Source organism: Musca domestica, unplaced genomic scaffold (assembly GCF_030504385.1).
Source record: "Musca domestica strain aabys unplaced genomic scaffold, Musca_domestica.polishedcontigs.V.1.1 5, whole genome shotgun sequence".
In the NCBI taxonomy this organism is placed as follows: domain Eukaryota; kingdom Metazoa; phylum Arthropoda; class Insecta; order Diptera; family Muscidae; genus Musca; species Musca domestica.
Genome location: NW_026712346.1, coordinates 15,684,148 through 15,706,923, shown reverse-complemented (window position 1 = coordinate 15,706,923; position 22,776 = coordinate 15,684,148). Strand labels below are relative to the sequence as shown.

The 22,776-nt window shown below is 38.1% G+C and overlaps 2 protein-coding genes and 1 long non-coding RNA gene across 3 annotated transcripts in view; 1 reads left to right on the top strand and 2 right to left on the bottom strand.

Moving 5' to 3' along the window:
- The window catches only part of LOC131804978 (uncharacterized), a 128,786-nt gene that overhangs the window by 83,734 nt on the left and 22,276 nt on the right, over positions 1-22,776 (bottom strand). The window lies entirely within an intron of this gene.
- On the bottom strand, positions 4,088-5,243 carry LOC101889549 (large ribosomal subunit protein eL13). The gene is made up of 4 exons (XM_005188698.4): positions 5,223-5,243; positions 4,666-4,922; positions 4,296-4,601; positions 4,088-4,240 (listed from the first exon to the last, which is right to left on the bottom strand). The coding sequence occupies exons 2-4, from the start codon at positions 4,906-4,908 to the stop codon at positions 4,154-4,156; spliced, it is 636 nt and encodes a 211-aa protein (XP_005188755.1). The 5' UTR covers positions 4,909-4,922; positions 5,223-5,243; the 3' UTR covers positions 4,088-4,153.
- LOC101889376 (uncharacterized) lies at positions 5,433-18,509 on the top strand. The gene is made up of 7 exons (XM_005188697.4): positions 5,433-6,285; positions 15,865-16,189; positions 16,252-16,388; positions 16,448-16,597; positions 17,439-17,596; positions 17,736-17,950; positions 18,004-18,509. Exons 1-7 carry the CDS (start codon positions 5,530-5,532, stop codon positions 18,321-18,323), a joined length of 2,061 nt encoding a protein of 686 aa, XP_005188754.1. The 5' UTR covers positions 5,433-5,529; the 3' UTR covers positions 18,324-18,509.

The following is a 22,776-nucleotide window of genomic DNA, read 5'->3' as shown; positions in this document are numbered from 1 at the left end:
GATGATTTCCGGAGGAAATCGAAATATTGGATGAATAAAAAAGGAAAAATTCAAAAATAAAAACATAGTCTTTTAATGACCTTAAGCCAAGCAATTAACCAAATAAGTAAAATAAATATAACATGTCAACAATATACAACAACAACATTATGTATAATTATTTAATTACAGAGTAGTATTTTTCAAAAAGAAACTGACAGCATTGCAACATTTGCTGAACGCTATCAATATCATGAATTCATCCCGGCGACGTGTGTGAGCACTTTTTAGGCTATTGATATGACGACTCTGGTAAAAAACAAGCACTTTAAGTGCCTAACATTTTTTAGTAAATCATTTCTCGCCTTTGCAAAAATCAGTACCATTTGGGAGGAAAGTTTGTAAAAAAGTGTTAAAATAGTAAAACAACAAATTGCACATGAATTACACATGGGCTACACATGCAACAAGAAATTACACACGATATGTTTAATTACACACGAGGTGGCAACACTGCATCTTACCAACAACAAACAGTCAGTAGCATGGTAGAAGAATATAGGTAGATCCATCGATTAAATTAAATTAAATTTAATTTTTTTTTCAAATTTAAATAATTTTTCATTCAACAATTTCAATTCCAAATTTGGTTTGACAGTTCACTGCCCTAGCAGCTGTGTCGATGCGTCTACCTATATTCTTCTACAATGAATTATTTGTTTGACAACAACTCATTATCAGAGAAATCAGAGATGGAAACCTGTTTATTATTCAGTGAAATTTGACAAGGTAAATTCAAGAAAATGCAGAGAAGGATGTGCTTACTTTAAATGACTACCTTCTTAATTTTACCATCGGTAATACCATGGTAGAAGAATATAGGTAGATACATCAACGCTTGGAAACATTGATATGTTAAAATTTTTAAAATGTTTTATAAAAAATAAGAGGACTTTAAATGTTTTTTCTTATACGCTTTTCATTTTTGCGTGAAACAAAGCCTTGACATAATCTTCAATTTCTCTCCTTTCGGCTTCTTCGCGCTCCCTTCGCACACTTTCAAATTCGGAGTTCAGTATCTGCACTTCATTTGTAGGACACATCATCTATAGTCATTCACACCATCCTTCAATTTTAAATCTCTTTGAAACTTGACGTTCAATATTTGCAACCTATCTTTGATGCCATTATCGCCCTCTACAGCAACCTCCAGGCAATCCCCAAGCTTAATGTACGTTACTCATAACTCCGCCATTTCACACTTTGCTTCCTTTAAAATATCGTATGAAGCCTTAGGCTAGAAATACATAAAGCGCATATTTGGCCGGCTTAAGTCATCGGCTGGCTTCTTCGTAGATGAACAAAGGAGTTTTAGGTTGTCTTAGTTCGATTTTGGCCCTAGGCTCGTTTGTTCATTTCCGAAGAAGCCAGCCGATGACTTAAGCCAGTCAGATAAGCGTTGTATGTATTCCCACCATTAGGCTGGAAATACATAAAGCGCATATTTAGCTGGCTTAAGTCATCGGCTGGCTTCATCGTAGATGAACAAAGGAGGTTTAGGTTGACTTAGTTCGATTTTGGCCCTAGGCTCCTTTGTTCATTTCCGAAGAAGCCAGCCGATGACTTAAGCCAGCCAGAAAAGCGTTTTATGTATTTCCACCCTTAAACTGCTTATTTGGCACCTGTTGTTGCTGAGACATCTTTTGAATATCTTGTGTTGTAGATAGAAGCAACACATTCTTAATTTTTTTAGCATACAACAACTGGAGAATATCGGTAAATGCAAGCAAGTGCATACACGTTACTTTTCCTCTAAGTCGTGAACTTTGCCCCACGATAAAAGTCGTTAATACGCAAGTTCCACAGAAAGATACTTACATGGAAGCAACACATCGATGCAAAAATCACGCAAATTAAACTAAAAAAGACCAATCTTGAGTTGTTAATTGGACTACGTTCTTCTATTAAATTAGAATACAAAGTCATATTATATAAGACTGTAATAAAGCCAACTTGGACTACACAATTTGGCATACAGCTCTGGGGCACAGCTAGTGCCTCTAACGTAAGTATACTACAAAGAAGACAATCGAATATTCTTCGATCTATTACAGGTGCAACATGGTACACAAGGAACGCAAACATCCGCAAGGACCTAAATATACTTACTGTTGAGAAGAAATAAAGAAGCTTTGCCGAAAGTACTTAAACAAACTATCCGAGCACCCAAATAGTTTGGCCCGCCAACTCGTACTATTCGGAGGACACGATAGACTGCGTAGACGTGACACTCTTTCTATCATATAGTTTATTTTTTGTCTTACTCTCTCATTATGTTCAGCTCTTGTCTGGCCAATTGAACGCTTTTTTTATCGCCCATTGTTATACTTCTACAGGTAGTAGTATGCTAAATTGGAAGCTGCCGCGGGATGATTAGATATAACTGTATCTAAACAAAGCAACATTATATCCGTAAGACTATTCCTGTAGTCCGCGATTCACTTAGATATAACTGTATCTAAACTTATCTTAATTACCTACTCAATTAATTCACGGATATAACTGTATCCACTAGCCCACAAAAAAACACACATCTATATAATAAATAAAAAATAAAATTAACAATAATTAACAATTAAAGCATGAAAAAAAAAATATGGGGTGATTGTATTGACAACCTCCCTATAAAAAATGTTAGTATATAAGATATAAAACCTTATTGTTATTTTCATTAAATATATGAAAGATTCAATAAATTAAACAATAAAAAAAACTTATTCCTAACTCAAAGGTCTTACATTTTCTTATCTTATTTAATGCGGACTGTATTAAAAAGATCACTGTTTAACAATTCCCTCTCATCTACACCAGGTACCCCCGCTATTCTCTTTTATTATAGAAACATGTTCACTTATCCGTGAACAGGAACATAGCAAAGGTTAGTGCGAAAACACAGGCTCTCTCCCAAAACCCGCATCTGATCTAAAAGTTTTGCATTATTTCGAAATTTTTACTTTCTTGCAGTTCCGGAAACGAGCATTTGTATCGAATATCACGGCTTTGGGAGATTTAAACGTTAAATTGGATTAAACATCTGGAATATATCAGGTTCTCAAGATACAACAAATGGACATTTGATGTGATTTTTACCGATTCGGGAGTAATAAAGGTGATTCCATATTTTTGTGAGTGAACTTTTTGAAAAACCCCAAAAAAGGTCCCTTATAATCAAAACATTTGGTGTACCAAATAGGGCAATACCTCTGTTTTTTGTCTCAGAAATCTTAGTTTCAGTTCGAATAACCCAGTAGCCGGATATTTCCTCCCCGCGATCAAAGTAATAGTTTAACAACATAAATCTAAAGATCTAAGAGATCTTTTTGAGATTTTTGTGTAAAGAAAAAAAAAACATATTTAATAAAATAGTTATGTTAGTGAAACTGATTTGGCATTGTCATTATACATTTTTAATCCATATAAGTAACTAATTAAATACATCGCCTTTTTAATATGTCAGACCTCTGGCGGATAAACAAAGACATATTTATAATAATCATTTTGAATAAACATTTTTGCCTATATATATTAAAAAAATATATACTAGTGAATTCTTTTTTTTCTTAAGCAGATGCGCTGACTCGCTCGTGCTAAATAGAAGAAAATTTGCACAAATACTGAGATAAGGCAATCTAAGAAGAGTATCAAATTAGCCGGTTGGAATGGATAATGATCCTTTGAAGCCACTAGCTACAAAAACTTCCTAACTGAAATAAAAAACAAATCTAATGTTGAGGCGTTTTTTTTAAATATAAACCAACTTTTAGACAAACGCTGCTTTAACTCAATTTTGAAATTAAAATCAATTTAAAATGTATTCAATATTGCACCGTGCGAATACATTGTTTAATGGCGATGAACCATAAAGTATATTTATTTGAATGGTACGTCCTTCTCTAAATCCGGGACAAAATCATCGCGTTTCATATAAAAGAACTACGTTCAAACATTACACATTTACATTCGAGGTATCTCAAACTCCCATATCAAAAACAATTTTAAACTAGCATAAGAAAAGTACTATACGCTTGCATATAAAAAATGCCATAGATTTACAAATTTTAGAAGACTTTTAATTTATTATAAAAGTATAGTTTCATATAAAACTATATAATGATTACTTCTTTTTGCTGGGATCCTCGTTTTCAGCATTTTCACGAGCTTGCTTGGCGCGGATGCCAACAAGACGAGCATCAGAACGAGCCTAGAATAACAACAATTTCAATACAATGTAACTAATAAAATGGTAAATGAATTACCTTGCGCAAAGTAGCGAAAGCTTTGAATTTCTTTTCATCCTTGGACACTTCGCGGAATTCAACAACGGGTTGTTCCTTCTTAATGGGCATAACTTCACCCTTAAGTTGGGTGGCCAACTTACATTCTTCAAGAGAAGATTCACCCTTGCGGATCTTCTTTTCGTTGATAGGGAATAGAATCAACTTGCTCTTATACTCCTTCAAACGTTGGATATTACGTTGGCGGGATTCAATAGACTTATTCTTGCGTCTACGATCAACAGCAATGCCAACTGTTTTTGCGAATCCAGCTGGAATACCAGCTCCCTATAAAAATAAAAAATGGATATAAATAGATCCAACAAACACCATGAGTTGTTCGAGAATGTACCTTCAATTCTTCCAAAGTAAAACCACGACCAGCGCGCAGTTTAGTGTGGTAACGGATGGTGGGGCAACGGACAACTGGGCGGAGGGGACCAGCAGCTGGGCGTGGGAACACAGCCTTGGCTTTCTTAATGCGATTTTGGCGTCTGCGAATTTTACGTGCAGGCTGGTTGAACCAGGTTTTCACATGTCGCTGCCACCACTTGTGAAAGTGAGCATTTGGAATCATATTATTTCCCTTACCCATCTTTGTTGTTTAGACTGTAAAGATAAATGAATAGTGGTAAAAACCTCAAAATGGGTATATAAACAAGAGAACGCCAGCACTTCAAACCCGATATAACCACAAATAAAAAAAACATGTTGCGGCACTGTGGTAAACCACGTGTGTCGATATTTTAAATCATCTAAAATGTAATTATATCGAGAAATATATTGTTATTTTATCTATTTCACAAACGAGCACTTTAAAAATACACTAAAATAAAACATCATTTCAAAATAACACTCAATATCGTTAACAATTTTTAAAAAATTCACAGCACAGAAAAAATTACGAACCTTTCCTTCCCAACAACGAATCAAAAAGGAAAAAGGGCAGCCAACATAGAAATATCGAAAAATATGTGGTTACTTTCTAAACGCGAGTTCTTTTTGTTCAAATACAACTCTGTTGCGAATAACCAACATGGTACTTGTCGATTAACCACAATCATTCGATATAGATAAGTCGATGACGCGATTGTGAAAAGTTGTGAGGAAATATCAATAATTGATAGATTAATTTCAAAAAAATACATAAATATTCAGAAGAGTACACAAGGAATTATCAACTACACCCCCTACCGCAGAAAAGTCAACTAACAATATGAGCGATCCTCTGCAAGAAAGTCCACAAATAACTTCTCTAAAATTTAACAAATTGCACAGCCCTAAGATGAAAAGTGTGTATTGGCGTTACTTTGGCTTTCCTATGGGCGACGACGACTGCATCATAACGAAGCAGAACGTTGTTTGTACATTGTGCCACAAGGTGTTAACAAATCATGGGAACACAACAAATCTGCGGGCACATTTGCAGTATCGGCACAAGGAAGTTTTTGATATGCTGGTTCAGGAAAATAACATCGCAGTTCCGCCTAGAAAACCGCCTGCTCCAAAAATGATAACGAAAATAAAGCGGGAACCCAAAAGACCTAAGATTAAGATGGAATACTCGCCGCCAACGCTGCATAACACAATATCAAACGAATCAGCTGGTAACGATGAGCACGACGAGCAGTCCATTCTATATGAATCGGTGGTACCGATGACATACGACGATGATGATGTTATTGATAGTAATCATTTTACAAAAATCGAAGTATCAAATGCCAATGATATCAAAACATCCCCATGCAGTACCGATCTATTAACTGTAAACCGTACAGAGCGAAAGTTTTGCATTACAACCAGCGCCAACAATATTGAAAATGAGCTGGCCATTGACGACTACCAGATGTTGGAAGCATTAGCCAATCTGGTGGTGAACGACATCAGAAATGTAGATACCCTGTATGATGATGGAATGGCCAAATTCATTCGTACTATCTGTGGAAACATTACAATACCAGCGCTTAAAAAGGTACGTTTAAAAAAATATCCTTTACATATTTTATTCCATAAATGGGATTCCACAAATATGGCTGGTAATAAGTAGTGTTAAGTTCGGCTACTCCGATTTTGTTTTGCCCTCCACCATGCAAAAACTTGATTTATAGCCATTCGCTATCCTCAAAATTCCAAAAATTCGGAAGTTCAGGGCTATACTTACCTTGAATATTTGAGAGAAGTTGATCTACACACAAATGAACTGAGATATCAAATTATAACTGATTTTGTTAGAAATAGAGTCTGAAACCTTCAAAATATCCAAAATAAGGATGTGTGGTTATATGGCGCCAATATCTAAATGTGGACTTTACTGAATATTTGTCGCGAAGAGCTTTACTATTTCAGAGTACCTGAAATATGAAACTTGGTTTGAAATTGGGAAAGCCGCAGATATAGGGTATGGTTGACCTACATTTAGTAGTTTTGAGAAGAGCTGAAATATAGCATTTCCAGATTAAATGAAAACTTTTGCAATTGAAATGAATTTTTTTTTTCGCCGCGGAAATGAAACCTTTTGCAATGTAAATGAAACCCTTTGCAGCGGAAATGAAACCTTTTGCATTTGAAATGAAACCTTTTGCAACCGAAATGAAACTTTTTGCAAATCAAATGAAGACAGATTTATTGAAGGAAAAATAACAACATATTTTTATCTTTAGTAGATCTAAAATTAAATCAACTAATTATAACTAGAATATAGCTAAAGAGGAATTTTTATAATTTATTAATATATTAATTTTTATATTATTTTTAAAAGTTCAATTATTGCAATGACCAGGTTCTTTATTGATTTGATATAAAATATTTCCATATTATTAAATTCGAAATGCTTAACGCCAAAAAGAGAAATTGAAAAAAATTTTGGCCTTTATGGGTATGGGCAGGGCTGAAATGCGAAATTAAGCTTTACTATAATGTTTTATAGTTATATAGTATAATATTAATCTTACCTATTAAAGGATTCCCGCTTCGCAGTTTTATTGATAATGGAAATAGAGCAGTGTTGCTATGTGGGCTATTGAAAGGTTCGCTTTATCGCATACGCAATGTAATGCCTTATTGAAACATGCCGGTATCATTTTCAATATCAAACATCCTAGACACAATACAATGTTGTGCCAAATTTCAAATCTCTACATCAAATTTCATCTCAATAGCGGAATGACAAATTTAATATACCCACCTTTCCATGGAGGAGGTTATAAAAAGAAATTTAATGTGGGTCTTTTGGAGAAAAGACATTGAAAAAATTTAATTTTTCTGCATCTACTCTTGCGAAATAATATTATAAAAATGTAGATATTAATAATTAATAAATCCCCCTTTAACTATATATTAGTTATGATTAATTGATTTAGTTTTAAACGTACTAAAAATATTTTTTTTTTATTTTTTCTTCTATAAATCAAAAAGTTTCATTTGATTTGCAATTTCAATTGTTTCACTTAATCTGAAAATTTGTCATTCCATTTGTAAAACCTCTAAATATTCGTCGTAGACCTCATAAAGTACATACAATTATGATCAAAGTTGATTTAATGAAATGAAATGTGATATAGAGCTTTGAAATTTGGCACAATATTGTATTGTGTTTAGGATATTTGGTATTGAAAATGATACCGGCATGTTTCAATAGGGCATTACATTGTGTACGTGATAGAGCGAACCATTCAACAGCCCACAATGCAAGACTGCTCTATCTCCATAATCAATAAAGCTGCGAAGCGGGAATCCTTTATTAGGTAACCATAACTATAAAACATTGTAGTAAAGCTTAATTTCGCATTTCAGTCCTGCCCATACCTATAAAAGCCAAAATTTGTTTCAATTTCTCTTTTTAGCGTTAAGCATTTGGAACTTAATAATATGGAAATATTTTATATCAAATGAATTAGGAACCATTTGTTATTACAATAACTGAAAATTTAAGAAATGATATAAAAATGTAGATACTAATAATGAATAAAAAATTCCTCTTTATATATTAGTTATAATTAATTTAAAATAAAAATTAAAAATAACAATGTTTTGTTATTTTTCCTTCTATAAATCTAAAATTTTCATTTCATTTGCAAAAAGTTTCATTTCGGTTGCAAAAGGTTTAATTTCCACTGCAAAAGGTTTCATTTCCACTGCAAAAGGTTTAATTTCCTCGGCAATAAGTTTTATTTCAATTGCAAAAGGTTTCATTTAATCTGAAAATGCTATATTCATGACTGTCCACCTTTTATATTTTATATTCATGACTGTTCAACTTTTTGCGGACGACGTAATTTTATTGTTTTCTGGTAATATATGTATGTGGCCTTCGTGTTGGAACTTTCTTAGCTCACTTGTTATTAGTGTCACTTGTTTTGTATGTGTATAAAAAAAATCAATTCATTCATAAATTTCAAAATATCAACGCCATTGCTTCCACGCAAATTTATTTTGAGGCACAATAATTTGGACCATTTATAAAAACTCTCCATTATCGAAAATTGAAAATTTTGCAAAAAAAAGCAATCCAAATTCATTCATTCATGAACCTTTGCTTCAGCTATGTTATGTTTTGGCGATATTGCCCATATATACCACGGAGGAGCAAGTTAAGTTCAGGGGTTATGCTCGGCCCATTTTGATAGTAATTTTTCGTGGGGAAATAGCCGTTTACTCGGTTATTTGATCCGAAATTTCGAATACAACACCCGGTTTTTATCCGGTTCTACAAAATCAAGGTATCATTTGAAAGCTTATGGAACCTGTTCCGGAGTAATGCAAGAAAATGTGTATTTCTATACCAGTACTTTTGGAAAAACCCCTAAAAACTCGAAAATGGACCAATTATGGGATATAAAGATCTACATACTACATTATAGCCTGTTTTCCTTCCTTTCCAAAATGTTATCATATGTGCTAATATCTCCTATAGTTAGATAGATATTTGTGATGCAAATCAGGAAATTGAGATTTTCTCCTCTAATATGATCTAAGCTTTTTTACAGACACGACCTTCGGCCGGGGCTTGAGACTTTCTACGCTGTGGTATGTCCAACACCGGCAGCGCGATGCACAGTTTCTCTAAACTATATAACTTTTAGAAGTAATTGGAATTCGGCTTAAAAGTCAATATCTTCGAAACTACAAAGCTATAAAGGTTAGGTCATTCTTTAACATAACCTTTGTGCAAACAACCACTCCACTCGGTTCACCACTCCACTTGTGTTCATCCTATTTAGAGAAGGAGAAGATGAATAAAATAACTGAAGGGAAGGAAACGAATAGTGAATAAGAAGAAGCATGAATATAGATAGGAATAGAGAAGGTAGTAGGTTTGTTTTAGTCTTCTGGCTAACTGAAGAATGACCCCTGGCTCGGTTTCGGAGGGGAGGACAAGTGAGAATTTGCTTACCCAGTAGCATCTGTCTCACTCCGATAAGAGTTGGGCAGTGGCAGAGTAAGTGCTCCACCGTCTCAGTTTCCTCCTCGTCCTGGCAAAGCCTGCAGTATTCAGTATCGTCACCCCAATTTTTAAGTCATGGCCCTTGTGTTGCGGTGTCCTGTAATTAGGCACACCACAAGCTTCAAGTCCGATTTCGTCATGGCATTGAGTGACCTAATCTCCTTTTGGAGTTCACCGGCCAAATCTTTTTGGAGACATTACATCCCCTTCCACTGTTTATGCAGTATTGGGAAGAAGTGGCATAAAAGTGGTTTCACTGTGCTTTCAATCTCTAGATCTACTGACTCAGATCAGCATCTGGACAATTTATCAGCCGATTTAATGCCAGATATGTTGCAGTGTCCAGGGACCCAACAGAGTTTGACAAACGACTTAACCTTTTCCAGAGCATTCCTGCAATCCAGAACTGCCATAGATTTGATTGTAAAATAATTTAAAGCCTTCAGGGCCGCTTGACTATTGACATATATAGTCACCGGTCCATCCAGCCCATTGATTCTGTTTGCCAGCAGCTCTATGGCATTCCTAACAGCAAAGATTTCTGCCTGAAAAACGCTGCAGTCGTAGTTTATTTTTGAAGGATCATTGGATACTTAGGCTTTCACAGAAGACCCCAGCTTCCGTTCCACTTTCCATCTTTGACCCTTCAGTATAGACAGCTATACCATTAAAAGGTGGAATGATGGGGGTCCAGACGTCCCTCTTAGGTATATGGATATCAAGTAATTTAAAGCTTTGCCTAGGTGATATATAATCAGTGGATATAGCCTGATTTCATATGTTCTCTACGTGCTTGAAAATGACGGAGTGTCCAAAAGACAAAGGACCACTTCAATGAGTCGCAGGGCACACCTAGCAGGTTTTTTCTCTACAAATAGACTTAAGGGTTTTAAATTGAGTAGGGTATCTGATGCGGATTGGGGTGCGCTCCTAAACGCGCCTGTAATTAGTAGCGATGCAACTCTTTGGACTTTGGACCAAACTAGCCCTTCATAGGTTAGGATTGGCCGGACGATTGACTCATATAACCATTTGATTATATGAGGTTTAAGTCCCCAACTCTTTCCTATGGAGTTTTTGAAGGAGTAAAGTGTAATTAAACCTGTCATCGCTCGCTCCTCGATATTCCTTTTCCAGTTTAATTTCTGGTCTAGGACGATACCGAGGTACTTGGTTTCCGAAGATAACACCATCCAGTAAGCCATAGAGGTTAGATAGATATTAGTGAAGAAAATCTCAATTTCATGATTTGCAACACTAATATCTCCGGAACTACAAGAGATATCAGTACCATTTTGGAAAGGCCAAGGTGTAGGCTACAATGTAGTATGCGGTTTTTAAAAATGATCCGGTAAAAAATACCCATTAGATAGGTATTTCCACAAGCTTTCAAATGATACCCATTTTGTACATTTCAGTTTTGTAGAACCGCATAAAACCCGCATTTTGTATCCGAACTTCCGAGTCGAATAACCGGGTAAGCAGATATTTTCCTCACAAAAAAATTACTTTGCATAGCATAGCCCTTAAACTCAACACAGTCCAAAAAAATTTTGGCACGCCAATTTCCAGTACTTAGAACAGCATTTTTCTTCTCTTCAGGATATCTTTCAACTCCTGCTTCGGACTTGTGTCAAAAGGTTTCTGCTAGGCATTATCGATATAATCGACTTTCGCCCTCCCATTAGTAAAGTTCCGCCACAGTACAACGGTTCAGGGACAGTTGTACTGTCTGCGCCACTACCCTTTCCAGCCACTGGCTGAGAAGGGAAAATGGCCGCTTTAGGGTCTGCTTCTTTAAGCGAGAATGGCAAGTCAACAGACCTCCATACTGCCAAAATTCGTCAGGCACATGGATCATCTTCATAATTTACTCAATTTTTATATTTTCCAATTACAAACATTCACATTTTTTGTATTATTAATTTCTATTTTCAACACACAAAAAAGGAAATAATTTAATTGTCAATGTTGAATATGTTCAACTTTGAAATTTCGTACGCTCGACACTCATGTAAATACTTGTGTGAATTATAGGTAAAACTGTTAAGCAAGCCACACACGATACAACCGTTTGCACAACTTGGAGGATAATCAAGTTGTATGCCTTGGCCACAAACGATACAATCATTGTTTACAATCCATGGTAGAAAAATACAGGTAGACGCATCAACGCGTGGGAACAATCCCACGGCAGCGGGTTCTACGATACCGGATTGACCCGAAACAACAAGATCCCAGTTTCGGCCAGCGGCTGCCAACCCAGTATGTACATGTTTGTGTTTGTTTATATTTCTGCATTGGGAGCAGCATATCCCGGAATGCTTGCTCCGGATTTTATTGGTCCGTGCCGGGATTGAGGAAAACCCCGGACCTTGATTCTAATCGGTTTTTTAGAACGTCATCCACCACAGATCTGTTTCGGTGCGATGTAATGGATGTAGAGAATAGGTGCACTTCAAGAACTGTTCAGGACTAAGGCGTTTGCGAGACTACACCGAAAGAGATTATGTTGCGACTTGCTGCAGTAACGTAGTCCCCAGCGAGTCCACTTCTTCGTCGTCCTCATCAGAGACGTCGTCGGAGTATGGCACTCCACCGCAGTCTCCAGAACAGCAAGCAACACCGCAGCACCTAACGCCACATGTTGCTGTTCCAACTCCGGATTGTGCATAATTCTTGCAATTCAATTGCAACGGACTTCGAGACAAAATAGATGAGATAGTGGAATTTATGAATCGGAGGAATATTAAGATCGCAGCGGTGCAGGAAACCAAGCTGAATGAAAATTGCAGCCTACAACGTTGTTATGGTTACCACGTACTAAGGAAGGATCGCACCAGAATTGGAGGTGGGGGATTAGCGTTCCTGTTACACCATTCTGTTCAGTACAGACCTATCTCGCTTGAGCTAGTCTCTAGTGACCCATACATGGAATGTATGGGGGTAGCAGTCAAGTGTGGAACTGCCGAGGTAGGGGTGCTTAATGTGTATGTCCCGCCGATTAATAGCTGTGAACCGCGTTATTTGTCTGATATTAGCCCATAATTGGTATGCAAAAAACCGCCTGGTACTAGGGGATTTTAATGCCCACCATGAGTTGTGGCATTCCGTCCTAGGTAATGACTAGAGGGGATCAGCGCTGGCAGAGCAGATTGACTGCTCCACATTCTGCACGGTTAACGAGGATGCCCCCACCCGAATAAGAGGAGAGTGTTACAGTTCGCCATATTTAACCATAGTGTCACCCGGTCTGATAAATGACGTGACATGGCAACCCGTCATTTCTCTTGGCTCAGATCATCTCTCGATAATCGTCTCCCTAAGCAGGTCGCCCGATTTCATAACCTCTGAACGCCGCACTTTCATTAACCATGGGAAAGCTCACTGGCTAGAGTTAGGAGAATTCAACAACCGCCGCTTCAGAGAACTGCCCAACCCTTCTGATGTTCGGGTAGCAGAAAGGATTTTCCGAAACATCATGCTGGTCGAATACCCGAGATAAGACCAAACTTCCCAGCAGAGGCAGCGGGATTAGCAAACGAGCGTGATGATCTCCGTCGTACCAACCCTACTGATCCAAGAATCAGTGATTTGACAGTGGAAGTCAACCGGTTGGTACAGGAGCATAAGAGCTGTGGGTAACGGTTAAGTCGCTCTCGAACCCTGGAAAAAAGGATGATAGAACCTCAGTCACTTTTAACGACGTAACGGTGACTGATCCGCGGAATATTTTAACCGACAATTTGTCGAGCACCCCGGGAGCGATAGGGCGAAACGAAGAGTACTACGTCGTATCAGATCTCTTCCCGCCAAGGAGGAACCACCACAGTTTACGATGGGTGATGTTGCAAATGTGATCCGTAACGCTAAGTCATGTAAAGCGTTGGGCCCGGACGGAATCTCAATGGTAATGTTGAAGCAGCTGGATACGGGAATCGAGTACTTAACGAAAGTTCTCAATTTGTCGCTAGCCACCCACATAGTGCCCGAAACCTGGAAAATGGGCCGGGTGGTCAGCCTACTGAAGCCAGGCAAGGAAGTCAGTAAAGGCGAATCGTGCAGGCCGATTTCGCTTTTGTCGCCAGTAGCTAAGACTCTTGAGGCTTTTCTCCTCCCCAGCATTAGTGGAAGCTATACAGTTGCCAACCACCAGCACGGATTCCGTCCACAACATAGTACCACAACAGCATTACCCGCCATTTTCACACATATTAGTAGAGGATTGAACCAGAACAGGCCGTGTGACAGAACAGTGTTGTGAATCATGCCACTCTGTTTGAGGACGTGCAGTGAACTACCCTCCGGCCAAGTTTGAAACGTTGGATAGTCAACTATATGTGTGGACGTCAGTCGTACGTGGAATTCCGAAACAAGAAGTCCAAAGCCCGTAGAGTGAAACAGGGAGTTGCTCAAGGTAGGGTGATATCTCCGGAACTGTTTAACCTCTACCTTTCCGGAATTTCTCGCCCTCCAGACGGCATTGAGATCGTAACGTATGCGGATGATTGTACGATCATGGCGTCGGGCCCAGTGATCGATGACATATGCGAAAGGCTGAACCCCTATCTCGTGGAGCTTGCCGCATACTTCCACGCGAGGACTATGAAAATATCCGCCACGAAATCAACGGCCACACTCTTTACCACATGGTCTGCGGAGATGAGAACACAGCTGAATGTTCAGGTCGAGGGGAATCTAATACCGACCACGAACTACCCCAAGATTCTTGGGGTCACGTTCGACAGCATGTTCAAGTCGTCTGCGCAAGCCACAGCTATCTGCGATAAGATGAAAAGTAGGAACAAGGTCCTCAAGGCGCTAGCCGGAAGCTCTTTGGGTGCGGACAAAGAAACCTTGTTGACCTCTTATAACGCAATAGGTCGGTCTGTGGTCAGCTATGCGGATCCAGTGTGGTCTGCGAATACTAGTGCTGCGCAGTGGAAGCATATCCAGACCTGCTAGAACGCTGCCCTGAGAACTGCGACAGGGTGCCTTCTCATGACATGAGGAGAAGAAAGTCCTTCCCTTATGTCAGCATAATCATATGCTTTCGTTGCAGTACCTGCTTGGGTGTTACCGTGAGAGTCATCCCAACCATCATATGGTGAATAAATCTTCCCCACTAAGGCGTGTCAGGAAGGACATACATGATCTAGAGAGGGAGGTCCAGCGCTACAAGAGAGAACCTCTAGATAAAGAAGCCTATCAGGCAGGTCTGAGTGGCATTCACACCGATGCAGTCGCGGATGCTATTAGCAGTTATAAAGTGAAGGCCGTCATCGGAGTCCACCCCACATCCATTGCAGCTGAAGAACGTCAGCTGTCTAGAAAAACCAGGGTAGTTTTGGCACAATTACGTTCAGGATGGTGTAGTAGTCTCAATTCGTATTGGGCACAAATGGATGAAGATGTGCGTGACGCCTGCCCGGCGTGCGATACAGGCCCGCACAATACGCTACACCTCTTTAATTGCACAGCCAAACCTACCCAGCTCACTCCAGAAGATCTCTGGCTACAGCCCTTTAAAGTAGCCGAATTTCTAAACCTGGAGCTGGAACCTGATTAGCAGAACGCAAACACATGCATGTACTACTGCTACAACAACAAGGCGTGGGAACATTGATATGTCGAAGAATTTGAAATGTTTTTTGAAATAAAAGTAGATTTTTATATGTTTTCCTATACGACGTCATTCGGAGGTTATTATAATTCGCGTTTTCAAAAATTTTTATTTCCATTCAACATTTTCAATTCCAAAATTGGTTTGACAGTTCATTGTCCCAGCAGCTGAGTCGATGCGTCTAAATATATTGTATGCGACATGCACACAAACGTTACAATCAGTTGGTACAACTTGCCAAATATCAACAAATTTTGATTTTTTATACAACTGAGACACAATTTGGTACAACCGGCCCACAAACGATACAATATTAAATACAACCTCTCCAAGTTGTAAAAATTAAATTAACTACCTAAATGTCCATAAATGTGGAGAGTACTTACTGCCGTTTTGTAATCCATAAATCTAGACGTTTCTAATTTGTTCCTTTTTTGAATTGGTCTTGTGTATTAATTTATGACTGTATTTAAATTTCTTTTCAGATTGAAACATACATTAAGGAAGTGCATAGCGATAAACAAACAAGTTTGGCCGATCAAATTAAAGTTCATTCTCAGATAAAGCCATTTTCTCTGGGGTTCGAAATTTGGGAAAATGTCGAACAAAAACACTTTTTATCTATTTATTTCAACTATGCAACAGATGCCCCAGACTTTAACTTGATTACTCAAATCTATTGCACAATCGAATACAATAAGTTTACTGTTATTGACAACATCTTTGAAGATTTCAATTTAAATAACTGTACCGCTGCAATTATAAACTGTGACTATGATGAATACCTTAAGCATTTCTTAAACGAAAAAAGTAGGTGTTTGATGTAAATAGTTAAATATTTTTGACTGTGTTATTACTTTTTTTTATAACAGATATTCCGGTAATATTGTCATATGATACAGTAGTGAATCACTGCATTAAAAACGTAATAGCTATACCAGCCGTGGCCTCAATTATTGAAGAAGTAAAGGATACCCTAATGCGCTATCATTTGGAAATAAGTGCCAAGGTAAGTGCAGAAAAGATATCTTTAATTATATGTTAACTTTTTTAAATCGTCGTTTCTAGGACGTGGAAATTCCACAAATATCTAATGAATTTCCTTGGACATACTATGAACTGCTGAAGTTTTTCTCAGAAACTGTGTCCTGGCCAGAAGATGTCGAAGCTTTAGTGACGTCGTCAAAAGTTATCTACGATATTTTAGGAAATTTGGCGGTAAGTGTTTTATTAGCTTTGCGAATAATAATAGGTTAATTACTCACGTTAGATTCCACAAACCAAATTTATTATACAACCGTGAAAACTCTAATTCCATTTAGCGAACGAATAGTTGGGTATTTTGTCATGGCAGGTCAACTTTGTAAATAGGCCATATCGGTTCATATTGTCCTATTGCCCCATATAACGGTAACCCCCGATATTCGATATTTTGGCGATACAGCAAATAACTGTCCATATAGATCTCGTTTTTCCATTGCCCTTACATATTGGCACCTTTGATATTAGGCATTTTTATTATATTGGCCACATTTCTCTACGAAATTCTTTATAATTTGGTATGTAGAGTTTGTAATGTCTTCTGCGGCCTGTTTTATAATGTTGTCTATAGGCCCACATATTCCTATAGCCTCAATATATCGATACCTTCGAATATTCGTTATTATGACGATGTTAACCTCATTTTCTATTGGATTTGTTTAAACTTGTAGGTCGTAAAGGGTTCTACCCAAAGTGTCAGATCTGCTGGACAAAATCATGTTTCCAAGCTAATACCAATTATTAAAAATATGCATATACATTTGTATGTATTTGGCTAGGATAAAATAAAACTCCCTGCGTATTAAAGAATTGATCTTGCAATATCTTTTACTTTTTTTATTGTTTTCTCTTAATTTTATAAAATACATGTCATATAATTGATATAAGACGTACTGATATAGTTATCAAGTATTAACATTTATATTTTTTCACTCAAAATTTTATTTATGAAAACCTCACATTAACAATGGGTCGATAATTTCGTAAAATAACATTTTAACAAATTTTTTTGTTGCAGATTACAATTGAAACTTTGAAAGGTGAAGACATACCATTGAGCAGCATGCTTTCGCCAATAACTTCTAAAGTTCTAACAAAGAAGCTTGTTATAACGGAGGGAGATGATAATTTCGCTGCAACCATCAAGGACACCATTAGCACAACACTTGACAAAATGTAAGTATTCATGTTTATATATTATAACAATGTACATAGGTTGTAATATAGTATGTGTAATGTACACATAACATTTTTTCCGAAATATTTATTTGCAACCACGAGCTAAAATATTTTATGTAATTTTTATTATCTACAGGGTATTGTCGGATATACATTTAACAATATCGGCATTATTGGATCCACGGTTTCATCGTTTAACAAACATTACCAATTACAACACTTGTGTGCAAATTCTTACCGATAAATATGACAGAATTGTGGAATCCCAGGGCATTTCTCCAATAAAACCATCAGGGAGAACAAGTAATACGGGAGTAAAGTCATCAACGAGCTCGATGATTAAAAAATCAAGTACGATTTCTTTTTTCTATTATACGTCAACTTTAACCATTTTGTTTTTGCAGATTTAGAATTATTTTTCGACCTAACAGAAGGGCCTATAGAGCAACCTGCAGCACAAGAGCCAAGTAATGTAGAGACTGATTTGAAACGTTATCGCTCAGATGTTTATGTTTCTCTAGACGAATCACCATTCGTATGGTGGAGTAAAATGAGTCATTTGTATAGCTCATTAAAGCATTTAGCTGTCCAGTACCAATGCCTCCCTTGCGTCGTTAATATGAATTATAAAAAACCAATCAAGCAACAAATCTCGGAACATCAAAAGCGGTTTATGTTGACCGGAAATTTAATAGATGCAATTTTATTTCTGCATTACAACTAAACAAACACATCGGATTATTTTGTTGTGGAGTTTTTGTCTACATTTAAAATCTTAATTATCATCAGTAGGACTACAATTATGGTAATTTAGTTTTGCCTGTATTTCTAAAAATACTATTTTAGAACGTTTAAAATGGTTAAGTGCGTCAATATTGAGTAATTAATAAAACGTTGAAGGGAAGTTAAATTTTTAATATTGTTGTTGTTATAGCAGTTTTAACATGTTCCGTTGTTTGTTTCCTGACTAATCCGGTTCTTCCTCAATGTCCAGGTTTAGGAATTCTGCTACCTTTATGGGCTGTAGCCATAGATCCTCTTGACGGAGTTGGGTAGGTTTGGCTGGACAATTAAACAGGTGCAGCGTATTGTGTGGGCCTGTATCACGCTGGGCAGGCGTTCCGCACATCTTCGTCAATTCGCTGCCGGCTAGCGACTTGATTACCTTGTTCCAACTTTTCATTTTATCGCAAATAGCTAGTGGCGGAACAGTTCCGAAAATATCACCCCACCTTGGGGAACTCCCTGTTTTACTCTACGATGCTTGGACTTCTTATTCTGGAATTCCACGTACGACTGGCGTCCACACATGTAGTTGACTATCCAACGTTTCAAACTTAGCCGGAGGGTAGTGGCATGGTTGACCGTATCAAAGACCTTTGATAGGTCGAGAGCTACCACTACTGCTGAGCTACCGGCCTGTTCTGGTTGAGTCCTCGACTGATATGTGTGGATGTGGCGTGCAATGCTGTTGTAGTGCTATGTAGTGGATGGAAACCGTGTGGATGGTTAGCAACTGAATAGCTTACTCTGATACTGGGGAGGAGTAAGGCCTCGAGAGTCTTCGCTATTGGTATCCTTGCCAGGCTTCAGTAGCGGGATCACCCTACCCATTTTCCAGGCTTCGGGAACTATGTGGGTGGCTAACGACAAGTTAAGGACTTTGGTTAGATACTAAACTCCCGGTGCATCCAGTTGCTTCAACATTACCATTGATATTCCGTCCGGGCCCAACGCTTTTGATGACTTAGCGTTTCGGATGACATTCGCAACATCACCTATCGTAAACTGTGGAGGTACATCTTCGGCGGGAAGAGCTCTTATATGACGTAGTACACCTCGGGGTGCTCGACAAATTGTCGGTTAAAATATTCCGTGCACCTCTTCGGATCAGTCGCCGTTACGACTGAGGTCCTATTATCCTTTTTTCCAGGGTTCGAGGTCGACTTAACCGTTACCCACAGTTTACTCAAATCGGTTCCAATGTTGCAACACTTTAGATGGTCTAGCCACTTTTTCCGCTTATGCTCCTGTACAAACCTGTTGACTTCCACTTTCAGTTCACTGACTCTGGGATCATCACGCTCATTCGCTAATCCCGCTGCCTCTGCTGGGAAATTTTGTCTTACTTCGGGTATTCGACCAGCAGGTATATAGCGAGCGGCTGCAGCTTTGATGATGTCCCGGAAAATCCTTTCAGCTACCCGAACATCAGAAGGATTGGGCAGTTCTCTGAAGCAAAGGTTGGTAAACTCTCTGAACTCGGGCCAGTGGGCTTTCCCATGGTTAAGGAAAGTGCGGCGTGCAGAGGTTATGAAATCGGGCGACCTGCTTATGGAGACGATTATCGGGAAATGGTCTGAGCCAAGAGAAATGACGGGTTGCCAAGTCACGTCATTTATCAGACCGGGTGACACTATGGTTAAATATGGCGAACTGTAACACTCTCCTCTTATTCGGGTGGGGGCATCCTCGTTTACTGTGCAAAATGTGGAGCAGTCAATCTGCTCTGCCAACACTGATCCCCTTTGGTCATTACCTAGGACGGAATGCCACAACTCATGGTGGGCAATGAAGTCCTTCCTCCTTATTGCCTTCCAAAAGTGGGCTTATATAAGGCAAGTAACGCGGTTCACAGCTATTAACCGGCGGGATATACACATTAAGCACCTCTATCTCGGCAGTTCCACACTTGACTGCTACCCCCATATACTCCATGTATGGGTCACTAGAAACTAGCTCAAGCGAGATATGTCTGTATTGAACAGAATGGTGTAACAGGAACGCTAATCCCCCACCTCCACTTCTGGTGCAATCTTTCCTCATTACGTTGTAACCATTGCAACTTTGTAAGCTACAATTTTCATTCAGCTTGGTTTCCTGCACCGCTGCGATCTTAATATTCCTCCGATTCATAAAATCCACTATCTCATCAATTTTACCTCGGAGTCCGTTGCACTTGAACTGGCAGAATGATGTACTGTCCGGAAGGTTGCTGTTCTGGAGACTGCAGGGGAGTTCCATACTCCGACGACGACTCGGAAGTTGACGACGAGGTCGTGGACTCACTGGGGACTACGTTGGTACAGCACGATGCAACATAGTCCCTATCGCTATAGTCATGTATGCATGTTCGTGTTTGTTTATTTTTCTGTATTGGGAGCAGCACGTCCCGGAATGCTTGCTCCGAATTCTTTTGGTCCGTTTCCGTTCTCAAAATACCAAGATGTACCAAATTGATCGCTTTTAAGTACTTTTAGTAGACTTGTTATTCGAATCTACGAAAACCCTTTGGTTCCTTTAGCCTACAAAACATGAGGTCAATCTTATAGTGTAGGGGTGAGATAAGGCGGGGTTTTTGGAAATGCGAACTTTAACTGCACTAAAAGTAACAAAAAATGTGCCTTTTGGGATGGAACAGAGTTGCAGTCGTATTGGGAAAACCATGTTGTCCTAAATCCTCATCGTTCCATTCATTTTTTACGCTATTCTCTTAAATCAAAATATATTTTGCAATTTTAGGAAACATGAAATATACGACTATCAGAGTTAAGATTTGCTCGTTTTCACTCGGGAGCGAAACTTACTCACGAGCAGGATTGTAATTTTTTACGGAGTCTACTCCTCACTCTTTTATTTTGTGCGGGAGCACTCCTGAGCCACTCCTGTTTGAAAAATAAGAGTGTGTTAAGAGTGAAAATGAATAATAATTGCTTAGAAATGACATACAAGTTAACCAAAATGGCAAAACCTCTAGTTAACCTCTGGCAAAATGGGACTGTCTCTTCTGTCCGTGGATTAAAAATATTGTCTCTGAAAGATTGTTGACCCTGCGAAATGCTAAAGCGATGTTTAAAGATTCGTTCGTTTTCTTAAACGACGACAATCTAATGTTGTAATCATGGTAGACAAATACAGGTAGATGCATCAACGCTTGGGAGCATTGATCTGTTAACATTTTTTAAATTTCTTTCCAAATATAAGTAGATTTTTATATGTTTTCTTATACGACGTCATTCCGAGGATATTATAATACTCGTTTTTCAACAATTTTTACAAATTTAAATAATTTTTCATTCAACATTTTCAATTCCAAATTTGGTTTGACAGTTCACTGTCCTAGCAGCTGTGTCGATGCGTCTACCTATATTCTTCTACCATGGTTGTAATGATATACATGTTTTTAACAGTTCAATGACCAAGCAGATGTGCCGATCCGACTACCTGTATTCTTCTATCATGCCATGATCCAAGTATAAGGTCCCCCTTCCAGCTCAGCTGCATATTAAACGATCTGTCAATTAAATTTGAATACGCTGCAACCAAATTTGTTGTAAAAAGAAAAAAATTGCAATAAAAATTATAAAATAAATAATTTGTTTTTATTTTAAAGTATATACAATGAGAATATGTAAGATTTGCAAAAAGATAGAGGTGCCAGAGATAATTTTTTTCCGTCCCCAAGTTTGAAAAAATTAGGGGATATGGAGTACACTTGTCAAGTGATGTTTATACCCACATCACAGGTGTTTTCGAACCACTTCAACATGGAGCATGTGGTAAAATCCGAAAACAACTATCAAATATTTATGTTGTGGAAATAGAGCACAGATTTTTATAATTATGGAAATGACTTTTGACTTGTTTTTTGATAGATTCTCGAAGCAGCACATGGTAGAAGATTAAAGGTAGTCGCATCGACACAACTGCTGGGGCAATGAACTGTCGAACCAATTTTAAATGAAAAATTATTCAAAATTAAAAGAGATGAAAAGTGGTTACTTCGACAGGTGTCCGATAATCCGAAGCTTAGTACACCTACACTTGCGGAAATGCGGAGAAGTATCTTAAAAAAGTGTAACCAAGAAATTATTCGCCGAATCCTGTGTAAGCATGGCAAATTCGCTTAGTGTTCGCTCAGGAGCAGGAAAACATTATTTTGAATTTTGGAAGTCTGTTATACGACTATATTACCTAAAGTGGTGTCGATGCTCCGCGAAAAAGTTTCTACACCATCGCCGTAGACGCTGCCTGTTTTATGCATATCTCGTATGTCAAATTACGCCGATTTCCTTTCTAATTTCGATTTGAAGTGGTCCACAAAACCTTGAAAGAAAACAGTAATGCCCTTTTGTCTCGATTAACTCCAACCAACAGAGTGAACAAGCTCAGTTTTG

Bases quoted from the DNA above. Each gene is read 5' to 3' on its own strand.
- LOC101889549 (XM_005188698.4), bottom strand. From the start codon at position 4,908: ATGGGTAAGGGAAATAATATGATTCCAAATGCTCACTTTCACAAGTGG. The intron at 4,602-4,665 runs GTACATTCTCGA...TTATTTTTATAG, and splicing joins TTACTTTGGAAGAATTGAAG to GGAGCTGGTATTCCAGCTGG. The intron at 4,241-4,295 runs GTAATTCATTTA...TTGTTATTCTAG, and splicing joins CTTTCGCTACTTTGCGCAAG to GCTCGTTCTGATGCTCGTCT.
- LOC101889376 (XM_005188697.4), top strand. From the start codon at position 5,530: ATGAGCGATCCTCTGCAAGAAAGTCCACAAATAACTTCTCTAAAATTT. The intron at 16,190-16,251 runs GTAGGTGTTTGA...TTTTTATAACAG, and splicing joins GCATTTCTTAAACGAAAAAA to ATATTCCGGTAATATTGTCA. The intron at 17,951-18,003 runs GTACGATTTCTT...TTGTTTTTGCAG, and splicing joins CTCGATGATTAAAAAATCAA to ATTTAGAATTATTTTTCGAC.